Below are 20,235 nucleotides of genomic sequence, written 5' to 3'. Positions count from 1 at the left end.
TTAAAAGGGCTATTTGTTCAGCTCAAAGTCCCTCCTGTTTGACTTGCTTTGACTCCAAAGGTGATTTGAGTGTTTCTTGGCTACACATGCATGTACATGCAGATTTTTGCCAGGTACAAAAGACAATAGTATCCTAAACACCCAAACTTGTTGTCCACAGATCCAGAAGCTAGGCGTGCCGTTTGCACCTAACTTCAGCTTCTGCGACTTCATGGCCAAACCCACCGTGGTGCGGGACTGGAACATCCAGGGGCTGCCCAACGACAGCTTCTCCACGGAGAACGGCGTCATCGTCACGCGAGGGTCAAGATGGCCGCTGATGGTGGACCCTCAAGGTCAAGCTATCAAGTGGATCAAGAACATGGAGGCGTCCAGAGTGAGTACAATTGTTTGATTTCTCATGGAAAACAAAGAAGTTGACAATTTTGAGTTTGATTTGATTGTGTGTTCAGTGTTACAAATTGTTATAATGGTTCTTGATTCGTTGGTGTTGTATCTGCTTAAGATTCCTTTACTTCAAACAACAAACTCGATGGATAATCTTCAGATCTTACTTTGTGACATAAATACACAACAGTGTGATATCATGACTCAGATCAGTTATTACATTTTACACACAAGGGAGCAGGTGGCATTATTTGTGCAAAAGAGGGGGAAAAACTACAGAGGGGGAAAAACTACAGAGGGGGAAAAACTACAGAGGAACCCCCCTATTTTAGACCTCCGAGAATCTGAGAAAATCAGGTCTTAACCCTTAGGCTGGTTGTCGTATACTTTACGTATACTGTCACCTGGTTGTCACGACATATGTCGCGCTACTGGCTCAGTCTGTTTGGTCATTTCCGATTACCTCTCATGACCGTTTTTCTTTATTTTTCTCTCTGTTAATTCACCAGTGGTTATGTAACATGTGTTACAGAATTGCACCAGTGTAAGGGTTAACAAGTCGCGTAAGGCGAAATTACTACATTTAGTCAAGCTGTGGAACTCACAGAATGAAACTGAACGCACTGCATTTTTTCACAATGACCGTAGTCAGGCCGCTTGTGCGAAACGGAGTGAAACTGATGAGCCTGTTCAGCGCGGTAGTGGTTTCGCTGTGCTGCATAGCACGCTTTTCTGTACCTCTCTTCGATTTAACTTTCTGAGCGTGTTTTTAATCCAAACATATCATATCTATATGTTTTTGGAATCAGGAACCGACAAGAAATAAGATGAAATTGTTTTTAAATCGATTTCGGAAATTTAATTTTGATCATAATTTTTATATTTTTAATTTTCAGAGCTTGTTTTTAATCCAAATATAACATATTTATATGTTTTTGGAATCAGGAAATGATGTAGAATAAGATGAACGTAAATTTGAATCGTTTTATATATATAAAAAAAATTATTACAATTTTCAGATTTTTAATGACCAAAGTCATTAATTAATTTTTAAGCCACCAAGCTGAAATGCAATACTGAAATCCGGCCTTCGTCAAAGATTGCTTTACAAAAATTTCAATCAATTTGATTGAAAAATGAGGGTGTGACAGTGCCGCCTCAACTTTTACAAAAAGCCGGATATGATGTCATCAAAAGTATTTATCGAAAAAATGAAAAAAACATCCGGGGATATCATTCCCAGGAACTCTCATGTAAAATTTCATAAAGATCGGTCCAGTAGTATGGTCTGAATCGCTCTACACACAGACACGCACAGACAGACAGACAGACACACACACATACACCACGACCCTCGTCTCGATTCCCCCGCTATGTTAAAACAATTAGTCAAAACTTGACTAAATGTAAAAAGGGGGAGAGGATGTGCACAGAAAATCTGGAGAAAACCCCCAAAGGTTTTCCACTTGATAAAGACCGACAAAGAAGAGGCATCCTGGTCAGGAAAGAGAATAGTCTCATGGTACATGTAGCTTGTTCTGTACATAATTTGTAGTTGTGATCATCTTTCTTTAAATTTGTTGTGTTGTTGTTTGACAGGGCCTGAAGGTGATCGATCTCCAGCAGTCAGACTACATGCGTACCCTGGAGACGGCCATCCAGTTCGGCCTGCCTGTCTTGCTGCAGAACGTGCAGGAGAAACTCGACCCGTCGCTCGACCCTGTGCTCAACCGATCGCTCATGAAAATTGGTGTGTGGGTCTTGAGGGGAGTAGGGAGAGAGGGTGTATGTATAGGGGGATGGGGGGGGGGGGGTGCTTCTGAGTGTGGTTGCTTGCATGTCTGTGTGTGTGTGTTTGTGTGTGTGTAGTTGTGTGTGTAGTTGTGTGTGTGTGTGTGGGTGGGTGGGTGCACATGCTTAGATGCATGCTTTATGTGTGTGTTGATGTCTGTCTGTTTAGTAGGTTTCTTTTAATACCGGCAGGAATGCCTTTCAAAACCACCACCAATCTGCAATAATTGCATTGTTAACAGCTGTCCACAGGGTTTCATTACTGCTACTTTAGCTGCAGGCTATTTTTAGCACCCATCCTTTCCCCACAGCAGAGATTACACAGCAGCTAGAAGCTCTCTCTGTGTGCTGTGCACTGAGCAGGCCAATCTGCCAGTATAGCACGGAAGCACTTGGGTATAACAGGCAAGCGAGCTTAACAGTGTGCTGGCTGCAGCTGCTGGTAGCCAAGCAATTCCATTTGCTGGGCAATTTTTAACTCACACTAAAACACAAGCTGGGAACAGCCGTGTGTTCAAGACCTGAATATGGAAGGGGGGAGGAGGGGTCATTGTGTTATAATGAACTAAATTTATGACACTTTACGATGTGTACTTATTCCATCAGGTGGCGCTCTCATCATCCGTCTGGGAGACAAAGAGGTGGAGTACAACCCTGACTTCAGGTTCTACATCACCACCAAGATGTCCAACCCGCACTACACGCCCGAGACCTCCACCAAGACCACCATCGTCAACTTTGCCGTCAAGGAGCAAGGTGTGTGATATGATTGTTTGAGCATTAGCTGCTCTTTTAGGTTAGCGTTCACTTACACATGAGATTTTCAGCTAGTTGGTATATTTTTGGCATTATCGAAGCTCAAGAGAGCATTCTTGAGATTCTAAAATTGCAGGATTTTGAATTATTATTTTCAAAAGACTTTCCACAAAATTGACAGCCATTTGCTGAATGTGCATAGTACTTTCTAGAAATGTACCCTCTCCATGGTATTGGCAGCAGCGCGGCCGGCTTTTGTGCAATCAGCAAGTCTACTACTGCTGCAAAACTTTTTTTCTCTCACCATGTCTCTTTGTATCCAGTGTAAAAGTTATCTTTGTGCAGAGTCTTCTTGGTGTTGCAACATCCCCATGTGCACGCATGCGCAAATTCACAGTAAAAATCTCAGGGCTTTCATTCCAAGCACATTTTTTTGAGAAAACATAATATATATTTTTTAAATCAGGAGAAGATGAATAATACAATGCAATCATTGTTAAAATCAGTTACTGAAAATGTGATTTTAATGACAACTTTAATAAGCAAACTAATTAACTAATTTTGAAGCTTTTGAGCTGAAATACAATCCCAAAATCCGGACTTTGTCGAAGATTGTGTGTCCAAACGTTTAATCAATGTAGGTCATGCCAATGGGAGGTAACTCACGGAGTACCGGCTCATTGCCAGTGCTATTTTAGCCTTTTTTGGTGATGGGGTTGCTTCCCTTTAAAAATGTTAGACGGGTAAGCGTTTTCAGTACCTAGCATCTCAGACTGTGTCAATGCTATAAGTGATTCGGGTAAGTATATTAATCAAATGAAAATTTACTTAAGAAATTTTCCATTGCGTGTCCAAACGTTTAATCAATTAGGTTGAAAAATGCACACACAAAAAAGAGCGCCGCACTATATGGCAGCTCGCTTTCCTCAGGGTGAAAAATAACCTGAATTTTGATGAGAATAACTTCACAGGACTGTACGATATTATTTTTACCTTACCTTTCCCGTGCACCAACAGGTCTGGAGGCCCAGCTGCTGGGTATCGTGGTGCGCAAGGAGCGGCCAGAGCTGGAGGAACAGAAGGACAACTTGGTGCGGAGCATCGCCGCCGGCAAGAAGAAGCTCAACGAGTGTGAAGATGAGATTCTCAGGTAGGACAAAGTCTTGTTACACGGTGCAAGTAGCCATGCTTATGGCATTCTTCTTTTTATAGTTGTTATCATAGCATCGTTTTTGAAGCCATTCTACTTTTGAGCGTGTGAATATTTAGTATAGTTGTAACTGGGTGTCTTTGTAAGTAAGTGACATGTGACGCACTAGTCCCCCTTTCATGGCAGCTGCTCTGCATTGAAGGAGTTGTCTCCCTGACTTGAGTGTGAGCTATTTATAGTAGCTCTACAGTTCTGATACTTTGGTAGACAGCACACCCGTGAGATGTGGAGAGCTGTTTGTGATGTGGTCTGGCTGCTGTTGCAAACCTCTGCGTTCACATAACAGTTTTTACAGGGCAATATATTTGAGTTGAGTCCTGCAGGCGTCAGGCCTACTGGGGACTGGCATGTCACAAAATTGTGCTGATAGTTGTTAGCTGGATCCTCCGATCATTATCAAAACTTACTGGCAAAGTCTTGAATTGCAGAATCTGAATATAACTCTTTAGGATATCAAATTCGCTTGCGGCTTCGTGGCAGGCGGAAGAAAAATCAGCCAGATAAGTTTCCGTTATTAATTGTCTGTCTGTGCACTTAAAAGACCGTTGGGTCGATATATTTGTGAATGTATTGTTGTGTCAATAACAAACGTTCCAACAACCTACGTTTCTTGTTTTTTGATTCTTTAGGATATCATTTTCAGTTGGTGGTTAATGTCTAGCAAAACATGATTTAAACATTAATCTGCAATATATCAAAACTGTGTACTATCATGGCAGAATTCTTGCAAAAATATCCGTAAATTATTGCTATGCCGTGTAAAGCCTGAATGTTATCGTAACCGATTTGTGGCTAATGTATTTGTGAGTCATTGCTGTGCGATGTGAAAACTGAGTGTGTATCATTTATCAAGCAACATAAAGATAATGAGTGTCTGTGGTGATGGACAGACTGCTGAACGAGACGAAGGGTTCCCTGCTGGATGATGAGCAGCTGGTGAACACCCTGCAGACCTCCAAGACCACCTCACAGGAAGTGTCCGAGCAGCTGCAGATCTCAGAACAGACCGAGATCAAGATTGACGCTGCCAGAGAGGTCTGTTTTTCCACCTTGTCATTCAACACTTCTTCAACATAAATTTTGCTTTATTTACTTTTGGCTCGTAGACTGTTCTTCTTTCCTTTCCTTATTGCTGTTTCAAAACTTGCCAGCGATCAGCGCACTAATTGGGCCATCTACCCATTTCCCGGTAGCAGCCAAGTTTGATCTGGGTGGTTGTTTTTTTGTAGTGATAAAGTGCAATCACATTATCATGTTTTGACTAACCTGAATAATCGGTGAATCTTAGTCCTGAGTAGTGTTTGTCTGTTTGGCTCGCTGTCCGGCAATCTGTTAACGAAAAACATATAAATGTTTACTCAGACATCTTTGAAGTTTGAGCTTTGAAACTTCACATTCCCCTAGGGTTTCATGAATCGGCACGGTGGCCTAGAAGTAAGGCGTCCGCCCCGTGATCGGGAGGTCGTGGGTTCGAACCCCGGCCGAGTCATACCTAAGACTTTAAAATTGGCAATCTATAGTGGCTGCTCCGCCTGGCGTCTGGCATTATGGGGTTAGTGCTAGGACTGGTTGGTCCAGTGTCAGAATAATGTGACTGGGTGAGACATGAAGCCTGTGCTGCGACTTCTGTCTTGTGTGTGGCACACGTTATATGTCAAAGCAGCACCGCCCTGATATGGCCCTTCGTGGTCGGCTGGGCGTTCAGCAAACAAACAAACTTGGGTTTCATGACCCCTGGACATGACACAGACATGATTGACCTTCACCTTATTTCTAAGTGCTGAGTATTTGTGCATTTTGCTTCTGACACACTCATGCTTTGCTTGCAGGGTTACCGCCCCTGCGCCCAGCGTGCTTCCATCTTGTTCTTCGTGCTGAACGACATGGGTCGCATGGACCCCATGTACCAGTTTTCGCTGGACGCTTACATCGAGCTGTTCATCATGTCCATTGAGAAGAGTCAGCGTAGCGCGAAGCTGGATGAGAGAATCACCAACCTTAACGACTACCACACTTATGCTGTGTATAGGTACGTGTCCTTGCGTTTAGTGCTACGATGTCCTAATCAGGAGGTCGTGAGTTCGAATCCTGGTCGCTGCCGTCTGGTGGGTTAAGAGTGGAGATTTTTCTGATCTCCCAGGTCAACTTATGTGCAGACCTGCTAGTGACACGCAAGCACAAGACCAAGTGCGCACGGAAAAGATCCTGTAATCCATGTCAGATTTCGGTGGGTTAAAGAAACACGAAAATACCCAGCATGCCTCCCCCGAAATCGGCGTATGCTGCCTGAATGGCGGGGTAAAAACGTCATACACGTAAAAATCCACTCGTGCTAAAAACATGAGTGAATGTGGGAGTCTAAGCCCATGAACAAAGAAGAAGAAGAAGAAGAAGTGCTACGATGTGGGTACATGTGTACACGTCTTTTGCCTTACACACCGGTCAATAGGGCGCAGGGTTCAAGTTGAGGAAATAAAGTTTAGCCTTATAGACCCGAAAGTATGGTATACACTATTTGTATTTTTGACCAAAATACAGACTATGACATTTTACACAGATCAAGACAGACAACTGTGTCCCCCCCGAGACGGCACTAGCGGTCATGGTAAATGATGCCGGTCGAGATCTGTATCAAATGTCCTATTTTGGTAAAAAATACAAATAACATTTATCAATCAATTTTAGTTGGAATTGTTCTTATTTTTTACCATTGAATGCACACAAGCATGCACTCTTTTTGTAGTGTCAGCCAGTGTCAGCCAGTGTCAGCCAGTGTCAGCCAGTCCAGTGTCAGCCAGTGTCAGCCAGTGTCAGCCAGTGTCAGCCAGTATGTGACTCAATGACTGGTCATTGTTGATCCTCGTCCAGTTAGATAGTTGAGTGCAGAGAAGTAAATCATATTTTTGCCTGTTCGTTTTTTCTAGGTACACGTGCCGTGGCCTGTTTGAGAAGCACAAGCTGCTGTTTTCATTCCAAATGTGCGCCAAGATCCTGGAGCATTCTGGAAAACTGAACATGGATGAATACAACTTCTTCCTGCGTGGCGGAGTGGTGAGTTGATAATGTTAATAATAATAAATCGCTTTTCTATAGCGCAAGTCTTGATTCACAGCTCCAAGCGCTTTACAATCTAATAAACACTTTACACACACACACACACAGGCCGCACACACGATAAACAAATCATGACATTAGAAATTACAAGCAAACTAACACATAGCAATAAGAACAAGCACACAGTCAATAACAACAACAACAAAATTCAGCAAGCAAGCGTACTAACTACTTACAATAAGAGTTCAAGTGCTTTCCTGTCTCTATGTGTTAACACTACTTGCATGCTGTAACTTGATCCACGTTGCGCATTTCAGAAAGCATGTTCTTACTGCACTCAATCTGATTTAATTGTGAAGATCATTAGGATGCCCATAACACTTTCTACAGGAAGCAGATGGTTGTGTGAGGATGTCTTTGTGACACGATATATGTACCAGTTGGGAAGCATGTTGTGACTGACTGCACCTGAACAGTTTGATCTAATTACTAAAGTAGACTAACGAACATCTGCAGAATTTAGAATTTTGTAAGAGGAGGACTTGGCTGTCATGGAATTTGTAAGGAGGCTGTAGTCTTCAGAAAGTACCTCAAAGAGAGTAGATTTATGCAGTGTTCAAATTACGCAGACACTGCCTTTGTCACTGTCATATGAGTTACCATTGCAATTTTCTGTCAGATCGTACAGACGATGATGCTTTTCCAGTAGAAGTGTTCAGATCGGAGGCCAATCATGACAATTGTTTTCCATATAGCAACTTAGATAATATTCTCTGAAGTTAAACCTTTTGCTGCTATGCAGAGAGCAGCTATGTCTCTGCTTTGGCTTAGTGCTTTTCTTTTCAATACAAGAAAATACCAAAGTTAATTAAATTACATATCTTACCCAACTCACATATAGCAATTAACCCATAGTTCAGTGCTGATATCGCTGTACGCGTCCCCTTAGCAACAAGGAAGACGCCTCTAAAAAAGAGTGACCGAGACCCGTAAGGGTATCCAAGCCAGCCCGTAAGGGAGGCTGCCTTCCATATGCGCGCGCATATGCCGCCATCTTGTCATTCTACTCTCAGCGCTCAGTGGAGCTGGTCGTGTTTGGTACGCTCCGGCTGTGTTTTCAGCCTACTTGCTTGGTCTTCCAGACCTGGTTTGTGTTCCCCTTGGTGTCTTCTTGTCTCCGGACTTCGCATTTGCTGTTGAGGTGAGATCTTTCCATTTTTTACCTGAATTTTGGCGGCATTGTTGGCTTGTTTTCGGACTTACAAAATTTTTTCCAAATTTGTTTGTGAGTTGTTTTCATCATGGCCGACAATGCGGACGGGAAGAGGTCAACATCTAAACATGTAGCTGCTTCGCCCTCTCCTGTTAAGAAAAGTTCTAGAAGTTCTAGAAGTTCTAAAACGCACGGCGATACGCCCGTGTCTCTTTCGGGTTCAGAATCCAAAAAATGTAGTGATGTTGTTGTTGGCGTGCCCGGAGTTTCCGGTTCGTCTGCTAAACCTACGGAGAAGCCCTTGCTCGGGGTTAAGCATGTTGTAGGGGATGTCTCGCCTGTAGGTTCTGGGCTTGCATCTGCGGATTTTGCTTCTTTGCTTTTGACATTAAGCTCTCAGGTTTCGGCCTTAGCGGCTGAAGTTTCGTCAACTAAGGCGGAGATACGTGCGCTGCCGGCAGGTGTCGGGGGTACGTCGTCGCTGGCCAGTGTGCGTTTGCCTCCCTCTGCTACTGTTACGAGGGCGGACGTGCATGCGTCTCAGGATGGGATCTCTCAGGCTCCCGTGGGGTCTCCGGCCGGTGTCCGTTCTTCTTCACAAGGTATGTGCACTCCACGTGAGCGTTGTCTTGAGGGAGTAGCCTCGGGTCTCATCCCAGGTGAAAGTTCTGAAACATCGGCTGATATCCACCGCTTAGTCGGGGTGTCAGTGGGTGCTAAGGGCCCTGACAAGCGAACAGATGTTCCTATTCTTCCCGCCTCGTCAGTAGACTGTGGTCAGGTTGAAGGGCATCTGCTTCCGCCCAGGGGGCAGGAAGTTGGTGGTAGTATGGCTGGCTCTGGACTTGACTCTGTTAGTCAGTACGGGGACCAGCCTCCGGAGTGCACGGAAGGGCACGAAGGCTACCTGGATGACGGTGCCGCCTCTCAGGCTGAAGGTGCTGGATTCTTTTTGCCACGGCAGCTGCCAGATGCGGTGGCTCTGGCGGCTGGAGTGGCTTCGAAATATCTCGAGGAGGAGGTGGCGGTGAACAAATCTCAGTTTGTCCATCCTCCTTCTGCCTTAGGGGATTTCAGGAGTGCTAAGGAACCGAAAAGTTCGTTCCGATTCCGGGAGTCCCCCTCTGTGGCGGTCGAGATGTCGAAGGTTTTTGCGAAAGGTCGAGCTATGTCCGATGCCTTTCCGCTGTTGTCACAGCATGGGGAGGCGCCGGAGGTGGTGGGCCCCTGGTTGGCTAAAGCGGGTCAACACGTTCCTTGTTCTGCGCTCTCAAAGAGCTCTAAACTGTTGGTTCGTCCCGTCGCTCTACTTGACTCTTTCGCTTTGCCGTGATCAGTTCTACCGGTGACTCCGGAACTGCTTTCTCTGCGGGAGGACGGTTATGCCAGGGATAGAACAGTCCCTTACACGGAGTCTGCTCTTCAGGCTTTGGAGGAGACGGGTAGATCTCTGCTCGAGTTGGGTTCCGTCTCTAGTTCTCTCCAACGCTCTTTGTCTAGGTCTATCGCTTCATCGTTAGACCCGTTTGAGTTCCGTTACGACGCCTCCCAGGAGGATGTGACAACTCTGTTGGCGACGCTTGCCAAGGTCTCTCAGGAACAATTGAGCTTGTCAGCCAGGCTTTACGGGCATGCTGTGCATTCCCGCAGAACTGCCTTTTTGGCGGGTTCAAAGATCCGAGACAGGGGTACCATTGACAGACTTAAGGTATCTCCTTTTACGGAAGGGTCGCTGCTGGGTACTTCCTCTTTGGACGCTTTGCAGAAGGAAACCCAGGACGCTAGGGATCTGGCTATTGCAAGGATTGCTCACCACGGCTTTCAGAAGGTTCAGAGCAAGCCTACCTCCCAGAGTAAGGCTCAGCCTTCTTCGTCTGGGGGGGGCAAGATGCAAAATCAGTCCACCTCTTTTCGGGGTAGGGGGCGAGGCGCGCCTTACCAGAAGAGAGGCTCCTTTGGGGGTTCTCGGGGGTCGGGGCACAAGCCTCACCCCCAATGAGGGTCTCCCGAGCCACTATTCCCAGTAACCCCCGCCGTGGTGGCGGCGGGTGGCCCCTCCAGGGCCTTGGCCGCCTGGACACGCCTGGTGTCCAGCCGGTGGATTTTGGGAATAGTGCGTTCGGGATTCCGTCTCCTCTGGGCAGAGGGGAAGGCACCTCTGTCCAGGATACCTCCGCCTTTCAGATATCCCGTGGACCCGGAAGCCAAGTCAGCCGTTCATGCGGAGGTGGCTTCCCTACTCCTGAAGGGTGCGATAGAGGAAGTTCGAGATCGAGAGTCCCTCGGCTTTTACGGCAGGCTGTTCGTGGTGCCCAAAGCCTCAGGGGCTTGGAGGCCTGTTTTGGACCTGTCCACCCTGAACAAATACCTACGGGTAGTCAAGTTTGTCATGGAGACTCCACTCTCTGTAAGGGAAGCTCTGCGTCCGGGAGATTGGGCCACGTCGGTGGATCTCACCGACGCATATTTCCATGTGCTCATGCATGTTCAAGACAGGAAATGGCTGCGCTTTCTGTGGGGCGAGAAAGTGTATCAATTTCGGGCACTCCCCTTCGGGCTTTCCCTGGCCCCCTGGATCTTCACGCTGGTCGTTCGCCAGCTTTGCTCCCTTGTCAGACAAGAGGGGGTACGCCTACGGGCGTATTTAGACGATTGGTTGAATCTGCATCAGGACCAGTACATGTGCAGAACTCAGACTGCGAGGGTTCTCGACCTGGCGGCTCAGCTGGGCTTTACAGTCAATCTAGGGAAGTCAGAGTTAGAACCATCCCAGCGCTTCACTTACCTGGGCATGGATTTCGATACGGTGGAGTGGTTAGTCCGTCCCTCTCAAAAGAGGGTGGACAAGCTTCAGAACTTGGTTCGCTTGTTGATAGGAAAGAGTGTGTCCACGGCCCGGGAGTTGTCCTCCCTACTGGGGCAGATGGAATCGATGGCTCCCCTTGTGCCTCTAGGCAGGGTCCACAAGAGGCCGTTTCAGGCGGCTTTGAGGAGGCAGTGGGACCAAGCCTCTCAGGGCTGGAATGTTCGCATAGGACTGGGGAGTTGGTTCAGCAACACTACAAGTGTTTGGCTGCTCCCCTGGGTCTCTCAGGGTGTTCCGATCGTTCCTCCGGCGCCGGAGAACATTCTTGTTACAGATGCATCCATGACAGGCTGGGGTGCTCATCTGGCCGATCAGACAGCCTCCGGTCTGTGGGATCTCTCCCTAGCTCCTCAGCACATAAACGTGCTGGAGCTGGAGGCTGTGTCTCTGGGTCTACAGGCTTTCCTGCCGCTTCTGGGGGGCAGTCATGTTCAAGTCCACACGGACAATACGACTGTGGCCGCTTACATAAATCGGCAGGGGGGCACACGCTCGCAGAAGCTGTCGGAGAGCGCTTGCCGTCTGTTGGTTTGGTGCAGCTCGCACAACATACTTCTCTCAGCGAAGTACCTGAAGGGCACGCTCAATGTTTTGGCGGATGCCCTCAGTCGGGGGGACAAGGTTCTGCATTCAGAATGGACCCTCTCCCACCAGGCGTTGGACCGTCTTTGGGTTCAAATAGACAAGCCGTGCATAGATCTGTTTGCAACGAGATTCTCCACCAGGCTTCCCCTTTTCGTCTCACCGTTCCCGGACCCTCTGGCGTGGGCGGTGAACGCGTTGGATCTGGATTGGTCAAATCTGCAGGCTTACGCTTTTCCTCCGTTTTGCCTGCTTGGGAAGGTGGTAAGGAAAGTGGATCTGGAAAAACCAGCGCTGGTGCTGGTTGCTCCTCTTTGGCCCAGCCAGCACTGGTATCCGGACCTTCTGCGGCTGGCAGTGCGCCCACCCATTCCTCTAGGCGTTCGAAGGGGCGACCTGTTACAGCCCAGGTCAGGGGTCCCGCACGAGAATCCGCAAGCGTTGCAGCTTCACGGCTGGATTCTGTCAGAATCGCTCTGCGTCGTGCCGGGGCCTCGGCCACAACTCTGAAACTGGTACAGAAAGCACACAGAGACTCAACTAGCTCCGTGTACTCTTCTCATTGGGCTGCATGGGCCAAGTGGTGCTCTGAGAATAAGGTTCAACATCTTTCCCCAAGGTCCATGGAGGTAGCCAACCACCTCTCTTGGTTGGCTAGTAGGGGGGTCTCTCCTTCGTCACTGCGAGTTAGAAGGTCTGCGATTTCTTCCACTCTTAGACAGCTCGGTCGCAAGATCAATCTTGACGGTGTCATTTCAAGCGTGCTTAAGGGAGCTGCCCTTGACGCAGCGCTCTCAAGATCACAGCTCCCGGCCTGGGATCTGTTTGTGGTTCTCCGTTTCCTTGCATCGGAGGACTTTGAGCCTCTCCGGTTGGCTAGTTTACCTAATTTGACGAGAAAAACTCTGTTAAATTACATATTCTTACTCCGAATCACATAAAAGCATTGACGCAGTCTTACATGCTAAAGGTCTGAAAAAGGCTACCCGTCTTAAACAATTTTAAAGGGGAGCAACCCAACACAAAAAGTGTAAATACAGGCATGGCAATGACCACCTACCCGGGGAGTTACCTCCCATCCGGGTTACGTGACGTCACTTCCCCTGTAAACACCACGTGTAACTTCATACGACATTTCAGCCTACAGCAGAGAGGTCGTCGAATTTTTTGGCTCCGTGTGTGGCTGAGTGCTGGTGTTTGTAAGGACACCCACCGGCCGCCTAACCCGTCTTAACGGCTTGCCTTTACGTGTTTGGTGAGCTCTTTCCATTTTGGTCATTATTTTGACAAGAATGTTGTTGTAGTTGCTGACTTTTCGTCCGTTTTGCGGACTTGTGAAAAAATTTTCAGTAACGCATTTTGGGGCTCCGTGTTTGCTTGTCAGCTTGGCTGACGGCGAATGTGGCACGGCCTATACTTTGGTTAGGTAATCCTTATTTTACCTCTTTACTTGCCTTCTGCTTTGTTAGTTGGTAAGCGCTTCCTTTTTTAGTCATTAGTTTGACAGGAAGTTTGTTGTAGTTGCTAAATTTTTCGTCCGTTTGGACTTGTTAATTTTCAGTAACTCTTTGTTTTGCCGCCTGTTGTCTGCGTCAGCGCGTCTGACGGTGAGATAACATGGTTAGGTGTGTGTCATTGGTCTTTCAGACCATTGGCATTTGTTGTTGTTTCGTACTAAGCATGTATAACCGCTTTGTCCGTTACTTATTCTGCCCCAAATGAATTTGGGGGGCAGTTTAGCACGTCTGTGACGTGTCTTGCTTCTTGCTTTCCCTCTCTTGGCATCGGAGCGCGGCGCTCTGGTGTCTATACTGTTTGCTCTCTTTTTCCAGAGTTTCGCAGTTTGGGAGGGAAGATTGCAGCTTCACACGCCGTCTCCAGCGTTGTACTTCCGCCGGCGGCGGGTGACGGCCGCTCTTTGGCTTCCTGTCGGCCACGGCTTTCGGTCGCGGGCCTTCAGCTGCGTCTGCTGCCTCCTTGGGGGGCATGGACGGTAAGTCGAACTGCTCCACTGGCTCTCGTGAAGCCACCGGACGCTCTCTTTTGAGCAACAGTTCTTGGTCGCAGGCTCACTACCTGCAAACTTCCTGCCCGTCAGGATATGCTGCTCGTCATAGTTCCGATCGTATAGCGAGTAGGGCTATGACTGAGCAATGGCGGCTTCCGCTTGCGGGAGTCGCGTTTCCGGGTTTACCCAGAGGCGAAGGTCAATCTGGCACACCCACGAAGGTCCCTGCTGGTGTCGACTGCAAAACTTCCTGCTAGTCAGGATATGCTGCTCTTTCTAGGCCTGATCGCACAGCGTGTACGGCCGTGACTGAGCAATGGCGGCTTCCGCTTGCGGGAGTCGCGTTTCCGGGTTTACCCGGAGGCGAAGGTCAATCTGGCACACCCACGAAGGTCCCTGCTGGTGTCGACTGCAAAACTTCCTGCTAGTCAGGATATGCTGCTCTTTCTAGGCCTGATCGCACAGCGTGTACGGCCGTGACTGAGCAAGGGCGGCTTCCGCTTGCGGGAGTCGCGTTTCCGGGTTTTCCCGGAAGCGAAGGTCAATCTGGCACACCCACGAAGGTCCCTGCTGGTGTCGACTGTGGATTGGCCTTCGGGCCACCGGGCTTCCGGCCCCAGTCCTCCGCTGTATGCGGCTTCGTCCGTTGCTTAATCTTCTGCTCTTTCTAAGCCAGTTTGCATTGCTTACACGGCTGTGAATAGGCAAGGGCGGCTTCCGTTTTCGGGAGTCGCGTTTACGGGTTTTCCCGAAAACGAAGGTCCTCCATCCCGTGCACTCACAGAGGTCATGACTGGGGTTGACCGTTGACTGGTCTTCGGGCGTTCTGGCCTCGGCCTTTGTCATCGCAACAGGCGTTTCCGTTTATGCGGCTTCGTCCGTTGCTTTTCTGGCTCCGCCCGGAGTTGCCGTTCCTCCCCCTGCTGCTCCTATACGGAGGGCAGTGAGTGAGGAACAGGATACGTCCTACGGACATCCGGACAGTCTTCATTCCGGTTTACCGGGAGCATAGGTCCTCCTTTGCGATTACACTGTGTGTCTCTACTGGAGTTGACCGCGGACTAGCCTACGGGCGTTCGGTCTTCTGTCCTCAGTCCACGCAACATTTGCTTCCGCATTGTGCGGTTTTGTCTGTTGCGTTTCCGGCTTTGTCCGGATGCTTTGTTCTTCTTCCTAACACTGTTAGCGAAGTGAGGAACATCGGCTGGCCTATGGGCATGCAGGCTTTCAGCCTCGGCCGGGACGGTAGTCACTTCACTGGTCGGGTGTTGCGTCTACTGTCTATTCAGTTCTGGTGGCTTCGGATGTTACCTCCTCTTTGTCTTACCCTCTTATGGGAGGGGTGAGACAGGACGGTTTCCGGTTGAACGGGTTTCCGGTTTTCCGGTTATCCTGTTCAGTAGCTTTCCACTGGCAACTGTGACTTCGGTCAGTGTCAGTTCTCTGGGCTATTCTGTTATACAGGCTTTAGCCAGAGACCAGACACGTTCTGTCGAATCTCTCGGCTTCTCTCAAGGCCTCGATGGAGATTACTTCCAGATTTTTTATGGAGGGACATTGGCTTCCTCTTGGGTTGCATTCAGCGATGTCGGACTTCCGTTCCGCGAAGGAGGAGTTTTTTCCTACTTCCGGTTCGATAGTCACCTTCAATGTGGGTACCATCTTCCGCGGGTTTTGGCTGGCCATCTCCTACCGGAAGTGGTATCCACGGGTTCCGGTTCTGCTACTCGGTTTTCACGGGTCAGTTCCGGAACAAGCACAGCCTCGGCTGTCTTCGGCTACACAGGCTTCGTCTTTTGTTTCTTCCTGTCATAGGAAGTTCTCTTGGCCGAAGCCGGGTCGGATTTTGCTGACGTCTTTGCTCTTCCGCGTACACCTTAATGGGAACGCAGGAATTTAGAGGATTTTGGACGTCAGTTTTTGGAATTTGCCTCTTTTTCGGGGATGATCATCAGAGCGCTCTCGCGCTCTTTCCTGGAGTCACTGAACATTCCACGCTTAGTTTGTATCAGGACTCTGATGGCATCTCCACTCGTTTAGCCTAGCTAGGGCGAACGAAGAACAAAGAGGCTGTCCTCCCTTCACCTCTCTTTATAGTCGGGTGTAGGGAGGACTTGTTTCTCTCGCATGCTCAGGTCTCTGAGCAGGCTAGGAGGGACAATTGGGCTTTGACCGGAGTAGAGGGACCTGCTTTTTGAACTTCGGTGTTTTTACCAGAAAAGAAAAGTAGATCCCGTGGGATAGAGATCAGCGGATCTCTGACTTCTCTCTACAAGGGTTAAAGCAGAGCTGGCCTCCTCACGGGAAGCAGGCTCAGGCCTCGGGACGTTTTCAGCAGGCGGCCATTGGGCAGTCTCTGTCTGATTCTCGAGGATTAGATCTCCTTTGGGCAGGGAGAAGGGCAGCCTTAGCAGCAAGCCTCTCTCCCCAAGGAAGTGCCCCTGGTCACACCCCCCCCCCCCCCTCCGCCCTCCACTTTGGTGAGGGCGGGGCGGGTCTTCTCCTTGCAAGTTTTCATTGGATGGTCTCTGTACACAGCCAATAGTTTGTGGGAGTGGTGAGGTCGGGGGACTCCCGTTGATCTAATGAGTGCATATTTGTTTATGCGTCAGCCGATCCTTTCACAGTGATCTAGGCCCATCAGTCGAGCACCCGCTGAGGTCTCTTCTGGTCGGTGCTAGCGCTGTCCTTCGGTTTTACAGCTTCAGGCCTCAGTTGTGTAACAGCAGTTCAGCCACGGGCTGCTGCAGTGGCACTTCCGGTTTTACCGGAGAGGTTGTTTCTTTCACAGACGCTTCATAGGTACGTCTGAGTTTCGGAACAGCGGCTGACCTTAGGGCATCCAGGGTTTTTTAGCCTCGGCTGGTGCAACAGCCATTCCACCTGTGGGCGGGATGGTTGTTGTTTTCCCTGTTCTTGTGGCTTCGGACTTCGACTTTCTTTCCTTTATTTCATCTTAGGCAGGAGATGAGATAGGACGATTTCCGTTTGAGTGGGGCTGCTGTTTTCAGGCTTCCCCGTTCTTCTCAGTTTGCCACAAGCTGCTGGACTTGGTCCTGCGCGTCTTTCGCAGAGTCTGACTCCGTCCTTCTCTAGCGATCAGACGTGTTCTGGTGTTTCGTCCAAACTTAAGTTGCGCTTGAGTTGGCCTCGGAAGTAACATTCAGTTTTTCCTGAGGGGACATTGTCTTTGGCAATGCTTGTTGGAGGAGTCATTCTTTGTGGCTTATCTCCTCTCTCAGGTTTTTGGCTACGAAGTTTACTTGGGGTTTTTGAATTTCCTTCATTTACCTTCAAGCAGACTGTTCTGTAACACTCTGGCTTTTAGTCATTGTGTTTTGGGTCACCGGTCACTTCAGCAGCAGTCGTCCGCGACAGCTGCTTCCAGTTTCGGCCGGAAGTAAGAGGTTCACTGGCTAGTGCACAGGCTACTGTCACGTCCGGTTCGAGCTTCGACTTACGTCAGCAGTCGTCCGCGACAGCTGCTTCCAGCTTCGGCCGGAAGTAAGAGGTTCACCAGCTAGTGCACAGGCTACTGTCACGTTCGGTTCGAACTTCGACTTATGTCAGCAGTCGTCCGCGACAGCTGTTTCCAGTTTCGGCCGGAAGTAAGAGGTTCACTGGCTAGTGTACAGGTTACTGTCACGTCCGGTTCGAGCTTCGACTTACGTCAGCAGTCGTCCGCGACAGCTGCTTCCAGCTTCGGCCGGAAGTAAGAGGTTCACCGGCTAGTGCACAGGCTACTGTCACGCCCGGTTCGAGCTTCGACTTACGTCAGCAGTCGTCCACGACAGCTGCTTCCAGTTTCGGCTGGAAGTAAGAGGTTCACAGACTTGGGCTTCACGCCATTCCTAAGTTTGATTACTTTGGCGTGATCGTCTTATGGTCGCCGCGAGGTTTGTCCCTCACCTCACTGATCGGACTACCTTACGCATAGATCGTTTTTCGGTGCATGGGCATTTCCTTCCATCCGAAAGGGGGGGGGGGGGGGGCAGCTTGTCTTTCCCTCTCTACTCGGCTCGGCTTTATCCAAGGCTGGGTTCTCTTTCTGGGTCGCTTGGTCCAGGAGATTGGAAGAAGTGCTGGGCACACATTTCTGGCTCTCTGATGTCGTCTTTCGCAACTTATGCCTGAGAGACATCACGACTGTCAATCAGGATAGTTCTCAGGTCCTTTTCTGCTTTTTGGCAGCGGGCCAGTTCCTGGCAAGGGTTAGAGTGAGTTCGTTTTTCTTTCTCACTGGGCCCTTTTCCTGACCTTTTGGCAGCAGGCCAGGTTTTTGGCAAGGTTTTAAGAGTGTGTTTGGTTTTTCATTCCCACCGCCTTGTTGAAGCTATCTGCTTTTATGTGATTCGGAGTAAGAATATGTAATTTAATCGAAAATTTTTAAGTAAATTTTCATTTCATTAATATACTTACCCGAATCACATAGTGTATTCCCTCCCGCCAACCCCGCATATGATTTTTTAGTCTATTAAGTCGTATGAAGTTACACGTGGTGTTTACAGGGGAAGTGACGTCACGTAACCCGGATGGGAGGTAACTCCCCGGGTAGGTGGTCATTGCCATGCCTGTATTTACACTTTTTGTGTTGGGTTGCTCCCCTTTAAAATTGTTTAAGACGGGTAGCCTTTTTCAGACCTTTAGCATGTAAGACTGCGTCAATGCTTTTATGTGATTCGGGTAAGTATATTAATGAAATGAAAATTTACTTAAAAATTTTCGATTTTTGGTCTTGCTTGCCACGGCTAGGAGGGGTAGCGAGGTGCACGCACTTTCTGGTCTCGCTAAAGATATTTCCCTGGAGAGGGATGGCTCCTACTCTTTGAGATTTACGTCTAATTTTCTCGCTAAAAATCAAAAGCCCGGTCAGGCTTCGCCTTGCATTCGTATTCCACCCTTGAGCGATATACTCGCTCCTGGAGACCCCGATCTGTCAAATTGTCCTGTCAGGGCGTTAAGCAGCTACCTGTCTAGGTCTTCGCCGATTCGCTCGGAAACTCAGAAATTATTGTTTATATCCCTCAACACTGTGCGGGCGAAGGATATCTCGAAGGTCACCTTGACTAAATGGGTTTCACTGACCATTAAGCAAGCGTATGGATGGTGGCAACGCCAGTCTGGCGAGGTCAGGGCGGTGCTTCCTCTTACGTCAGCCAGGACGCACGAAGCGAGGGCTTGGGCGTCTTCTGTGGCCGTGCTTCGCTCAGGGCGCCTATCAGAGGTCCTGGCGGCGGCGTATTGGAAATCTGAGGACGTGTTCATCAATTTTTATTTGAGAGACATTGCGGCAAGGCGGCAAGATGGCAGTGCGGCTTTGCCTGCTCTCGTGGCTGCAGGGCAGGTCCTGCGGTCTTAAGTTGGTAAGTACCCTCCTCCTATAGTAGCAATCTGCTATATGTGAGTTGGGTAAGATATGTAATTTAATTAAAAATTTTAATAATAAATTTTCATTTGATTAATATACTTACCCAACTCACATCGTTTATTCCCTCCCGCCTCCCCGCTGTGGGGGGTATGGGGGTCTAAAAAAGTAGTGAGTTGGGCTTCATGTAGAATGACAAGATGGCGGCATATGCGCGCGCATATGGAAGGCAGCCTCCCTTACGGGCTGGCTTGGATACCCTTACGGGTCTCGGTCACTCTTTTTTAGAGGCGTCTTCCTTGTTGCTAAGGGGACGCGTACAGCGATATCAGCACTGAACTATGGGTTAATTGCTATATGTGAGTTGGGTAAGTATATTAATCAAATGAAAATTTATTATTAAAATTTTTAAATACACACTGAGGTTAACGTACAGTTGTTTTGTTTCATTGCACTTGTACATTGAAAATGTCATACTTACTTACTGCCATTATGCCGGTTGATTGAAAATGTCATACTTACTTACTGCCGTTATGCCGGTTGGCATGTAGAGCAGCCAAAAATGTCATGTTTGCATGAAACTTGTTTCGTTTTGGAAATACGTCATTGATGTTCTCATCTTTTTATTGCTGCATATTTGTCATTGTCTGGACTGACAACTAGGTGGTGAAAGCACCAGTAAGTCACTGTCTAGACGTTGGAGGGTTAGAGTGTTGTGGTGGTGAACAGTGTTGGGTCTCATAGATGTGTGTGATGGTAGGAATCTGTGATTTGTACGTGCCGTGTTGGTGTGTGTAGCAGTTCTGTACAGAGGGGTGTGGGAAAGGTAGGAACGTTGTCTTCAGAGCAAGATGATAAGTGCACATGCATGCAAGGACAATAATTACTATGCGCCATAAAAGCTGAAAGAAGTGTGTCTTTAGGGTGAGATAGTTAGTACAGTACTGCACAGGGTAGCCTGGGAAAGGTTTGAACGTTGTCTTCAGAGTGAGATGATACATGC

General features: G+C 48.4%; 1 protein-coding gene across 2 annotated transcripts in view; it reads left to right on the top strand.

Annotated features, from left to right (window-relative positions):
• Positions 1 to 20,235, top strand: part of LOC138945765 (dynein axonemal heavy chain 2-like) — a 155,923-nt gene that overhangs the window by 111,077 nt on the left and 24,611 nt on the right. For both annotated transcript variants that reach the window (XM_070317277.1, XM_070317276.1), the window contains 7 exons: positions 161 to 376; positions 1,987 to 2,137; positions 2,785 to 2,934; positions 3,952 to 4,084; positions 5,035 to 5,179; positions 5,974 to 6,173; positions 7,069 to 7,195. In XM_070317277.1, the coding sequence (XP_070173378.1) occupies positions 161 to 376; positions 1,987 to 2,137; positions 2,785 to 2,934; positions 3,952 to 4,084; positions 5,035 to 5,179; positions 5,974 to 6,173; positions 7,069 to 7,195 (1,122 nt within the window). The remainder of the gene's footprint in view (positions 1 to 160; positions 377 to 1,986; positions 2,138 to 2,784; positions 2,935 to 3,951; positions 4,085 to 5,034; positions 5,180 to 5,973; positions 6,174 to 7,068; positions 7,196 to 20,235) is intronic.

The sequence above is a fragment of the Littorina saxatilis genome, linkage group LG13 (genome assembly GCF_037325665.1).
Source record: "Littorina saxatilis isolate snail1 linkage group LG13, US_GU_Lsax_2.0, whole genome shotgun sequence".
Classification (NCBI taxonomy): Eukaryota; Metazoa; Mollusca; class Gastropoda; order Littorinimorpha; family Littorinidae; genus Littorina; species Littorina saxatilis.
Note: the sequence above shows the minus strand (reverse complement) of the source record. Positions and strands in the feature narration are given on the sequence as shown.